General features: G+C 36.5%; 1 protein-coding gene and 1 non-coding gene across 2 annotated transcripts in view; both read left to right on the forward strand.

Annotated features, from left to right (window-relative positions):
• Positions 1-12514, forward strand: part of ATM (ATM serine/threonine kinase) — a 143577-nt gene that overhangs the window by 127197 nt on the left and 3866 nt on the right. The window contains exons 58-62 of the mRNA XM_061203887.1: positions 1735-1884; positions 3823-3988; positions 5663-5749; positions 10558-10672; positions 11434-11497. Of these exons, the coding sequence (XP_061059870.1) occupies positions 1735-1884; positions 3823-3988; positions 5663-5749; positions 10558-10672; positions 11434-11497 (582 nt within the window). The remainder of the gene's footprint in view (positions 1-1734; positions 1885-3822; positions 3989-5662; positions 5750-10557; positions 10673-11433; positions 11498-12514) is intronic.
• On the forward strand, positions 6703-6775 carry TRNAE-UUC (transfer RNA glutamic acid (anticodon UUC)). Its single transcript has one exon. It is a non-coding gene; the product is annotated as a tRNA-Glu (tRNA).

A 12514-nucleotide genomic window follows, 5' to 3' on the forward strand; every position in this document is an offset into this window, starting at 1 on the left:
TTTTGTTCTATTATAATACTCGTTACCTGGCATCATTAAATGTCTATTAGTGTATACGTTCTGACACCAGAAAGAAGCTTTATGAGGGCATGGTCTTCATCTGCCTCGTTGCCACTCTATTCTCAGTGCCCTAGCACCGTGTGTAACACATAATAGACTCTCAACAAATACAGTTACTAAATTAACGAAAAACCTCTTTCATGTTAAGACACGGAACATAAAACAGTAAAACATATTTGAGTACATTAAAATTAAAAATATAGAATTAAAGATACTGTAAAGACAGGTGGCTGAGAAAACGAATTTTAAAATGTTAATAACACAAAAAGGATTGTTTTAATATTAACAACAAGAAATTTATATATAGAATATGTAAATAGCTCTTACAAACTAGTAATAAAAAGACAAGCCAGTAAGAAAAAAGGTAAAGAATACAAACAGCCAGTTCACAAGAAGAAAACATTTGAATAGCCAATAAGTCTTATCAGATTATACTCTACTGGGAATCTGGAAAATACGAATGAAAACCACTGTGAGATACTATTACACACCTCTTGGATTGACAAAGTATAGAAGTCTGACAATACGTTGGGAGGTTATAGAATAAACTCTGCTAATGGGTATATAAATTGGTACAACTACTTTGTATAGTTACTTGGCAATATATGGTTAACTAAGTTGAAGATGCGTATCCCGAATGACCCAGCTCTTCAATTTCCAGGTACATGTATACCCTAGAGAAACTGAAATATATTCATTAGTAGATTAATTCATTGCAGCAGTGTTTCAGGGAAATCTGGAAATAATGTAAATGTTAATCAGTATTCCGATTGTATAAATTGGATAATTGTGGCATATTTATACAAAGTACAGTTGTTAAAACGAATGACTTAGGATTAAATGTACTAACACAGTTAAGGTAAAACAGTGTTGAGTGAGAAAAAAGCAAATTGCAGAAACATACATATAGTATAAATACTCTTTATTTAAAGCTTACAATTACTTATGTATGTATAGCTTTGAAATAAAAATACTGTATACCCAAAAATACAGGAACATGATAAGCAAGTTAGCAGTCATCTGATGGGTAGGGCATGGGGTCAGTGAAGGGTACAAAGAGAGCTTTGTCTCTTGCCCAGCAAATATGAATAATCTTAGATTTGATAAAGCTGTTTAGTAGGTAAAAGGGTATTTGTTTATATTATTTTCTACATTTTATGTATATTTATAAAATGTCATAATTTTTCATGTTCCCAGTAAAATTGCTTTTATGTTTAGGAATACATTTCCTCTTGGTGAAGCTAACGAGACTATGAAGCAAGAATGCATACACTTTCAATTATTAAAGTATACTAAAATTGACACTACATTTGATATTTTCCAAAGTGAAATTCTTTGAATTTGATATTAAAAGTATAGGAAAGCAAAGTTAGTTCCTCTGCTAAATGGAACAAACTAAGTATGACTCAGTCGCAGATGATGAGTATAATTAACAGGATTGACCTCTCAGGGATCATGGAGATTGAGAGAAGAGCAGGTTCTCAGAAGTCTATGCAGCAGACTAGAAAATCTTGTTCTTTGAGCTTGTTTATTTTCAGTTGCTTTCTTCCTGTGGACAGAAAAATAATAGTATAACTTGAAAAAATGCTTCACACTGACTCTGATAATTGAGTAATCATCACATGCTCTTTAATGCCTTTCCATAATCAAAAGATACTTAATCTGTAACTTCAGGTGGTTCCCCTTTCTCAGCGAAGTGGTGTTCTTGAATGGTGCACAGGAACTGTCCCTATTGGTGAATTTCTTGTTAACAATGAGAGTGGCGCTCATAAAAGATACAGGCCAAAGGATTTCAGTGCCTATCAGTGCCAAAAGAAAATGATGGTGAGTAACACTCAAAAATATAAGTTATTGCAAGATTATCTAATAGCTTATTAAAACTGATATCAAATATTATGGAATGTAAAGAGTTTTAATTTCATCAGGTAATTTTTAGTGACAGTAAGTATAAGAAAGAAAGCTCACCAGAATGAAAGTGTGTGTGAGTGAAAAAGGAAGGTTTTTAAACTATGTTAAGTGTCAACCCTTGTCCTGAGAACTTAACATTATTCAGTGTATGCAAATTTGCTTCCAGTTTGGGGTAAGCTAATTCTTAACAAAACAAACAAACAAAACACTAACTAAAACCAAAAAAAAAATTATGAAATAGAGACATTCAAAGACATTTGCCACATCACACTGGCCATCTGGTCTGACATTCATTCACCCAATCAGTGACATTTATTGACTGTGTCCTCTCTACCAGATACTATGCTGAGACTTCACAAATATGACTAATCACCATCATACTTATCCCATTTTAAGATGAGAAGAAGTTCTGAAGATTTTGCTTACTCCAGGTCAATGAGCTAATAAATCGTAGAGCAAGGATTTAAACCTTGTCTGTCCAACTCTAAAATCCATTTACTTTTGTTGTGCTTTCTGTTATATGTTTTTTAAAATGTATGGTAAAGCACTGTAGGGATTGTGATGGAAAGGTACTGTATAGGCACAGAGGAGGAAGTGATCACTTCTACCTGGGACAGGGAGGAGTGGAGAGAATCAGATTCAAGAAAGACTTCATAGAGGAGATTTTTGTTTGAGCTGAGTTTTATAAATGAATTGGTTTTCCAAGCAGAGGAACATACAAACAAAAAGGAAGGCGGCATGAACAGGCAGGTAAAGATAGCATAGGCTTAGGTTTTGAGGAGGAATAGATGAGATTGAAGCAGTAGTCATTAGTCAAAAAATGGAATGTTATGAAATGTTCAGAAATTTGCACTCTATCCTGTAGGCAATAGAGAACCCTTGAGAAGGACAGTAATATCAGATTGGCATTTTAGAAAACTCTGACAACACTTATATTTTTGAGGGTTATATTTTTGAGAAAGCTGACCAGAGGCATGAGGCGGAGTCTGAACTAAGAGTAATAACAGTAGGAATGGAGAACAGGCAGTTCATATAAGAAATATTAAAGAGGCAAAACTAGATGATTTAGTTGCTGTTTAGAAGTGGGGTTGGTGAAAAAAGAGTATCAGTGGCACCCAGTTTCCTGGTTGGTATGATGGAGTAGGTGGAGAAGCTATTTACCATGTTGATGAATAGAGGAAGTGGCTGAGTTTTGCCAAAGATGAGAAGGTGAATTAGTTTGGATTTGGAAATGATCCAAGTGAAGATGTTGAGTGGGAAGTTGGAGAGGCACATCAGGCTGGAGCTTATTAAAGATACCTGAGCCAGAGATACAGATTTGGAAGTCATCAGTCCATAGATGAGGATTGAGCCTTTTGAAGTAGATGTGCTTTGCTTCAGGAAATTATTATATAGTAAGGAAATGTTGAAGGACAGATCTGAGATGTGTCAGCTGCTTTGCCATCCATCCGGGATTGATTCTTCCATTCCTTCTCTTTTTCCTGTTTCCTGTCACACCCCTAGTGCTGTGATACACCTAAGACTATCTGGAGCTCCCTTTGGCATTTTTGTGTTTACTTCCACATAGATTACAGAATCATTCAAATTAGAATTGAATTAAAACAAATAACAGTCACTGTTGGTATGCCACCTTCCCCTAAAATTAACATGAAAACCCTAAAGGGATTATAACTTGTTATTAATTGCTTCCCTGACCAGACTTTTAGCTTCTTGTGGGTAGAGATAATATCTTGTTCATCTTTTTATTGCCTTTATATCTATCATACTATTTTCCTATTGAAACTCCTAGTAGACGTCAGTTAAATTAGTTGAACAGAATATTCAGAAAATAATTTTATATTTTATCTATTAAAGGATGTACAAAAAAAGTCTTTTGAAGAGAAATATGAAACCTTCATGGAGATTTGCCAAAATTTTCAACCAGTTTTCCGTTACTTCTGCATGGAAAAATTCTTGGATCCAGCTGTTTGGTTTGAGAAACGATTGGCTTATACTCGGAGTGTTGCTACTTCTTCTATTGGTAATCTTCTTATACATTTTAGTAGATTCAGCACTTCCTACATTCTGAGTTACAGGAGGATGGTGGTGGTGATGGTGTTTGTTAATCAAACCATCTTCATCATTAGATCATTGTGTTTCTTGTTCATCCTGATTCTTAGCTTCTAAATGTAGCTCTTCTTAGCTTTGGCAGGAGAGAATTTCTTTTTTCCAGGTAGGGAAATAAGACTGGTTATTTTTCTTCATTGCTTAATAGTGAATATGGCTTATTTTCTTTCCCCTCAATGTATTATTTTCTGGGATTTTCTTTGGAAAATAATAAAACGCGTGATAATTCCATTTAAGTTATTTCCTTTAATTATTATTGTTCTTGCATACAGCCTCTGTAATACCATGATATTAACACCCAAAGATTGACTCTGTTTAATAGAATTTTGGTTTTGGAATAGAAATAATGATATATATTTAAATATTCTGTGTACAATATATATTTTGGCTTTTTTGATTTCTGAGAGATTGGAATAGTTAGATAGGGCAGTTAACAAAATCTTAGAGTATGAGAACTAACAGGAATATCAGTGATCTATTGTTTTTTAATTAAAGACCACTCTTTTCATCACTTAGGTACAGTACACCAGGAAGGCATGACATGTATATTTTGAAAAATTTCTAGGTAATAATGAAACCTTCTTTTTTTCTACAATGAGAATCATTAATCTGATCCAACTAATTTAGTTTACAAACGAGAAAGTAGGCCCAGTTAATGACAGAGCTAGCCATGCACCCCAGGCCTCCTGACACCCTGACCACTATTTTTTCTGTAACACCTCATAGTGTGTTTCATTAGGTTAAAAGCATTTTAAAGCATGTTATCATCTGTGTTAAAAACAGAAATGTAGGGGCTTCCCTGGTGGCGCAGTGGTTGAGAATCTGCCTGCTAATGCAGGGGACACGGGTTCGAGCCCTGGTCTGGGAAGATCCCACATGCCGCGGAGCAACTAGGCCCGTGAGCCACAACTACTGAGCCTGCGCGTCTGGAGCCTGTGCTCCACAACAAGAGAGGCCGTGATAGTGAGAGGCCCGCGCACCGCAATGAAGAGTGGCCCCCGCTTGCTGCAACTGGAGAAAGCCCTCGCACAGAAACGAAGACCCAACACAGCCATAAATAAATAAATAAAATTAAAAAGTGTTAAAAAAAAAAAACAAAACAAATGTAGTTTTTCCTGGATATATACCTGATGAATTATTGACTAATTTGTGTTAAATATAATTCATCAAGCAGAAGAAAGTTTCACTGAAGAATGAAGAATTTACCCATAGGCGCCTCAATTTAAAAGTATACTCAATAAATATTTGAGTGTGTATAGTGCACTGCTTTGGCCCTGGTAAATAATGGGTCTCAATTTTAACCACACTCAATTTTGAAGTATTAATATTTTAATATATGTGCTTATTAGTAAATGGAAAACTTTTTTAGCAAATCATCTAGGATTTGTAAAATGCAGTATAAATGAAAATAGCTGGCAAGATTTGACTTAAACTGAAAATGGCCAGTTATGTACATAATTTCCTTCAAGTAGGCAAAAAAGCCTAAGCTACTTAAAAATTACATAGTCAGTGGTATTAGTTGAAATTATGGCTAATTATGTTATAGAAATAGATGATATCAGTAATTTCAGATTGTTTTTTTTTCTAGTTGGTTACATACTTGGACTTGGTGATAGACATGTACAGAATATCTTGATAAATGAGCAGTCAGCAGAACTTGTACATATAGATTTAGGTAAGTAACAAAAGATATGTTTCTTTGTTCAGTAAATATTTGGTCATCAAGAAATGTTGTTTGCCTGCCAGGATATTGCAAGTATGAGAGAGAGAGAGAGATCAAAACAATAAATATTGTTTAAAAAAAAGCATAAACACAGTGATGCTGGAGGGAGTAGCTAATTCTGCCTTGGATAATGAGTGACATTTAAGCCAGGTCTCAAAGAAAGAAAGGATAATCTAGAGAGAAGATAGAGCAGATATGAAGGGAGGAATAATGAAGTTGTAGCATGTTTTAGGAATGGTGAGACATTAAATGTGGCTGGAGTGAAGTTTGCATGTAGTTGAGTAGCTTGAGGTATAGATTGGTACTAGATTATAAAAAGCCAGGCCAAGAAGTTTCAACTTCAATCTGTTAAACAACGGGAAGTAAATGAAGATACATTTAATCAGGACATAATCTTATTTGATTATTGGAAAGATAATTTGGGGAACAGTATCTACGCAGTAGGAAAACAAATTAGGGGATGTTATAATAGTTTAGACGAGATAATGAAAGAAATGATTTGGACTAAAGTTGTATGAAACAGGAGTTGGATTTGGGGGACATTTTTGTAGTAATTTTACACCAATGATATTAGATGTGGAAATAGTGGGAGAGGGAACTCCAAGATAACTGAAGTTTCTAGCTAAGGAAAACAGCAGGTTTTGTAGAGAATAAGAAACTGATGAGTTTAGTTTTGTACGTTGTTTTGAGGTATTATTGGGATTTCCAGGGGAAGTAGACAGTTTAATATATAGGAAAGCAAAGATGTTGAACATAGTAAGAGATGTAGAACTTTTCAGCAAATAGAGTTTAGTTGAAGTCATTGGACTAGAGGAGGTTCTAATCTTGTACATCATCCTTGATGAAGAGAACTAAGGATGGAATTGTAAGGAATGTCAGCATTAAAAAGGCTGAGTCTTGGGAATTGCCCGGTGGTCCAGTGGTTAGGACTTGGCACTTTCACTGCCGAGGGCCCAGGTTCAATCCCTGGTTGGGGAACTAAGTTCCCACAAGCTGCACAGAGAGGCCAAAAAAAAGGCTGAGTCAGAAAAGAAAAAAAAAATGAGGAATAACCAACAAGTCATAGAAACTAGAGGTAGGGATATCTTGGAAGACAAGAGAGGATAAATTTTCATGGAGGAAGAAGTGCTGTGCTCAGTAGTATCTGATACAGAAAGGTCAACTAAGATGAATGCTGAAAATAGACCTTTGAATTTAACAATTAATCAATCTTAGTAAACTTTGGATAGAATGGAGGAAGTAAGATTGTGAAAAGGCAAGGATTAAATGGAAGTTAAGGATGTGTAGGCTAAGAATGTGGAACTGTTCTTCAGGAAGTTTAGAAGTAAGGGAAGAATGAAGAGGAATTTGCTGCAGAGATGGGAGACACACATTTGGTCCCCTCCCCCCACTTCTTTTGGTTTTGAGGGTTTTTTGTTCTTGTTCATTTGCTTTCTTAAGATGGGAGATACTTACAGGAGAGAGACAAAGATAATTGAAATAGCAAGGGAAATCATGAAGTATGTGAAGGTGTAGAGTTGGCTTTACACTGGAAGCGTGTTAGCTTTTCCTCCAAGAGAAGAAAGGATGAGTGCTAATAGGAAAGTCTTCAGCTAGAGGGGAAAGAATTTGAGGGAAATTATATTTGCTATTCTGTTTTCTCTGAGAACTGGAAAGCATGTTATTTGCTAAGAATTGGAGGGATGGTAATTGGCCTTAAAAGAACAATAAAATTTTAAAAGTGGGTACCATGGAAATGAGACCAAGGGCTGACTAGAAAGGCATAAATAAAAAAGACATGCCAAGCATTTTAAGGGGCATTTTAGGGTGATAATCCTAAATTTGTAGTGTCATCATATGATTTCTTCCGGCACCCTCAGCATCCCTGGAATTTAAGTTCTAGTTTGAAATGGTAAGTGTGGAGGAGCAAGGGGCCAAGATGATTTGAGTTACTAATGAGAGTAATCAACTTTGCAGGCTATAACCTGAGCTGAGTAGGGAAGGAAGAGAGACTAATAGACTAGAAATCTCAGTGAGTTTGAAGATTATTTAACATGAATAAAGGGGTAGAAGGAGAAGAGGTTTTAATTAAAATGTAGAATTTAAGATTTCTTAGAAAGTACAGTTTTAGGAGATTATAAGTTCTATAGTATAAGGTTTTGCTAAGTGGTTTGCTAAGAGAGAGTAAATTGAATTTCATTAGAACAGAGAAGATCAAGAATATTATATGGTTTTCCCCAGAATGAATTCCAGAGTTAGGACAGAGAGGAAGATCGTGAGCTAGGTCCACACCAACATTCAATGAATTTGATAGGAATTCTTAGATGTTGGGGTATAATAAATATGAGGATGAGTGGAGTTGTTAGAGCCAGAATGTGGGAACTCAATAGAGGAGTGAAATTTTGCATGAGAACAAAAGGGCAGTGCAGTGGAAGCTGCAAAGTAGAGATAGGAGTATGCCAACCAATGTCCAGGCCATGCTAAACACATCTATAAATGACAAAGGTAAATTGGTATAACCAGTTTGGAATACTGTTTGGCATTATCTGCTAAAGCTGGGAATTGTGACCCAGCAATTCCACTGCAGTAAAAATGCACGCCTGCGTATAAGAATGTTCATAGTAGTACTATTCATAATAGCCCCAAATTAGAAACAGCCCCAACCCCCATCACAAATAGAATGGATGAACAGTCTACAGCCATACCACCCGGAACGCGCCTGATCTTGTTTGATCGTGGAAGCTAAGCAGTGTCGGGCCTGGTTAGTACTTGGATGGGAGAATGGATGAATGAATTTTATTGTATTCATAAAATGAAATACTATATAACAATGAGATTGAATGAACTATAGCCACACTCAACATGGAAGACTCACAATGTTAAGTGAAAGAATCTAGATACAAAAGAATATATACTGTATAATTCCATTTATGTAAAATATAAAACTGATAAAATTAATCTACAGTGTTGGAAGTCAGGGTAGTGGTAAGCCTTTGAAGAGGTGTTTCGTGATTCATAGGGAGATGAGGAGGGGCTTCTGGAATGCTGGTTACATGGGTTTGTTCATTTTATAAAATCTTAATTAACCACACACTTGAATGACTTTGATGATTTGTACACTTTTCTGTGTATCTCTTTGATTATCTGTTGCTGCATAAGAAACCACCCCAAATTTAGTAACTTAAAACTACTATTACTATCTCTTATAGTCTATGTGTTGACTCGTCTCAGCTGGAAAATTCTCACTTATGATCTTTCACACAGCTGTAGTCAGCACCTGGGGCTGAATTTACTTTAGGATTCAACTGGGCCAGTGTCCAAGATGGCTTCTTACACATTTGATGCTTCATTGCTCCTCCATGTGGCCTCTCTGTCTAGCAAAGTAACCTGAACTTCTTACAAAGCATCTCAGGGCTCCAAGAGGAAGGAAGTAGAAGTTAAGGGTTAGCCTGCAACTGGCACAGTGTCACTTCTGCTATATTCTCTTAGTCATAGTAGTGTCATACGACCAATCCAGATTCTTCCCTCTCTTTCTGGGACTCCAATAACAATACATTAGACTATCTCACTGTATCACTTATGCTGTTTACGTCCTTCTCTATATTTTTCAAACCTTGTTTTTCCTTCAACTCACCCATGGTGTCAGTGGAAACCATGCGGGGAGCCTGGACTTCCCATGTCACCAATCTGTAGCAAGGAACCCCCTTTCCTCTTGGATGTCAGAGGAGGCCAAGTGGGGAACCTGGTCTTCTACCACGACTTAGCAGTAAATAAGGTGGTTGCTCCCAAAGCCAGCAAAAATAGAAGTGTAGATAAGATCCAGAGTCTCATAATGTAATATCCAATAAGGTCAAAATTTCAATTGAAAATCATTTGTCAGGAAAGTTGCAGTTTGAATGAAAAACAATAGACGTCAGCACTGAGGTGACAAAGATGTTAGAATTATCTGACAAAGATTTTAAAGCAGCCATCATAAAAATGCTTCAAGGAACAATTACAAACATGTTTGAAACAAATGAAAAGGTGCTAAGTCTCAGCACGGAAATAGTTTCAACATAGAAATAGGAGATATAAAAGAGAACCAGGTGAAAATTTTATTTTCCATTTTTTGGATGATTCTCTAGAGAACTATGTTGAGTGAAAAAAGCTAATCCTCAAAGGTTACATACTGTTTGACTCCATTGATACAACATACTTGAAATTACAAAATTATAAAAATGGAAAACAGATTAGTGATTATGGGAAGAACAGGGGGTAGGGTTAGGTCTTGGGAGTAAGTAGGTGTGGCTAATAGAGCATGAGGGATCCTTGTGTTGATGGAAATATTTTGTATCTTGATTGTATCAGTGTCAACATCCTGGTTGTGATATTGTACTGTAGTTTTGCAAGATGTCGCCATTGGGGAAAAGTGGATAAAAGATATATACATATATATAAATACATACACACACACATACACATATATATATATATCTTCTGCATTTTAAATTCTACCCTTCACTACCTCATTTTTGAAAGTCACCCTTTAATATAGATTTCTCTAATTACATCAGTAAATAATTTTTTTAACTTAATTTTTTAAAATTGGAGGTGGATCTCCTGGAGAATGCTGGAGATGAAGAAGGCAGGCAGAGCAGAAATAGAATAAATGACTGTGTGTTTTAGTACTGATTGAATATTGGTGACAAATTATTTAGTGCCTCTGCAAAGTTCACATGCCAGTTGAGAGGAAAGTAAATTAGCTATGGGACCTCCTAACCTCACTGTATTTTTTACTTTAGGAGTTGCTTTTGAACAGGGTAAAATCCTTCCTACTCCTGAAACAGTTCCCTTTAGACTCACCAGAGATATTGTGGATGGGATGGGCATTACTGGTGTAGAAGGTGTCTTCAGAAGGTAAGCCAAATAGGGTAAGGTAAGGCAGATGATTTTTGGTGTTGAAATTATTTGGATTATTGATTTCTATAGATTATAGAACTCACCCTTATTAGAATTATTGTACATTCCAGTGCTTTACCAGTACTAAGGAAGAAAAGACCTTGGGTAAAAGCAGTAATAATTTCCCCTTCCTTCAGACCACCTGGGACCTCACCCAATATGACACACATACTGTCCTCCCTTACTGCCTCTGGAAGCAGCCTGCCTTTACTTTTCACACCTCTGTCCTCGCTAACTCTTTGTTTACTGATCAGAACTTCTCTTGGGTGCTCATTCTTGGGTATATAAATTATCCTAAAGGAGCTTATGATCTGGTACCAATTCCTGCTAAAAGAACTTTGCAGTTCCCTGTAGTTTTCCCAGCATAGGTCTATATACTCAACTTTCTTTCTTTTTTAAGTCTACATACTCAACTTTTAGCAGGGCAGATTCTAGTCAAAGTAAACTGTAATTACCATAATAATCAACTGAAAGAAATGTTTCATAGTAGTAGTGTGTTATTCTTATAAATGCTAAGCTCATATTCACATATATATTTGTATTCATGTCAGAAACATCTACTGAAAACCCACTCTGCCAAGTACTATGCTCTTTGAGATATTAATTTGGGAATTATTAACAAGAATAGTCTCAGCATACTAAACATGAGTATATAGGAGGTAAAGATATGTTGAAAATGTTGGTGTATAATAAAATTCATATTTATAATGTGTTTGTAGATGCTGTGAGAAAACCATGGAGGTTATGAGAAACTCTCAGGAAACCCTGTTAACCATTGTAGAGGTAAAGTATAAGGAAATCTTTATTTCTCTGCCTGATAGACTGTGTATCTTGTTAGGAAGGCACTGATTGGAGGATCAGTGCTTTGTTTTAATGAGGTGGGATGATGCTGGGCAGCAGGAGAGTAAATAGTGGCTTAGAAATGCCTTCAGCCCCCTCAAGTTTCTTGGAATGTTACAGCACTATAAGTAACCTCTGGTCTTTAATACATACATCAGCACTTTGACATCTTAGGTACCTTGTATGGTATTATTTTCAGAATGGTTTCCTTTGGAGTTTGAAGAGAAATCAATAAGTTGTATCTCCTTTTCCCATGCCCAGGTTCAGAACCATGTAGTGAGACAGATGGAGATCAAAGTGTCAGCATTGTTACTGTAGGAACATGACTGAGCAGTGAGGGCCAAACTGGCTTGCTGCTGGTGCCACCTCAGTGCCTCTTTGCTGTCTTAACCTGGGGACAGCCCACCGAGTGGGGTTTGGGCCTACAGGGCATAAACACTCCATCAGGATCACGGCCTCATGTTGATCAGGGCAGAAAGGGAAGGAAGTCCAGCAAATTTCCAGTGCTTATGACGTTAATTCTACCCAAGTGAGAATTGGGTACCCGAGGCAGTCATTCTCTATCCTAGTAAAGGGTATGTGGGGCAAGAGATCAGGAGAGTGTCCTCCACAGGGAAGCTTGGAAGTAGAGTTGAAGCATGCCTCCCTTACATTCTTTCAGCTTTTTGTTCCTTTAACTGGTGGTGCTGGACCTGGCTGCACTTTACTATCACCTGTATTGCTTTTAAACAACATTGATGTTGACCAAATTTGAACTAAACTTCTAGGGATGAGGCAAGAACATTTGTATTTTTTAAAAGCTTCATTGGCATTAACCATTAAGCCTGTGATCAACAAGGGTGGAACTATATCCCAAGGAGGGTGAAATTTATAGTCTATTAGGGTGGTCCTGTGTCTACTGCCTTTATGAACCAAAGTCCTCTTTATAGCCCCTTTGGACTGCTGGTGGCGATATGGATT

Source organism: Eubalaena glacialis, chromosome 10 (assembly GCF_028564815.1).
Source record: "Eubalaena glacialis isolate mEubGla1 chromosome 10, mEubGla1.1.hap2.+ XY, whole genome shotgun sequence".
Classification (NCBI taxonomy): domain Eukaryota; kingdom Metazoa; phylum Chordata; class Mammalia; order Artiodactyla; family Balaenidae; genus Eubalaena; species Eubalaena glacialis.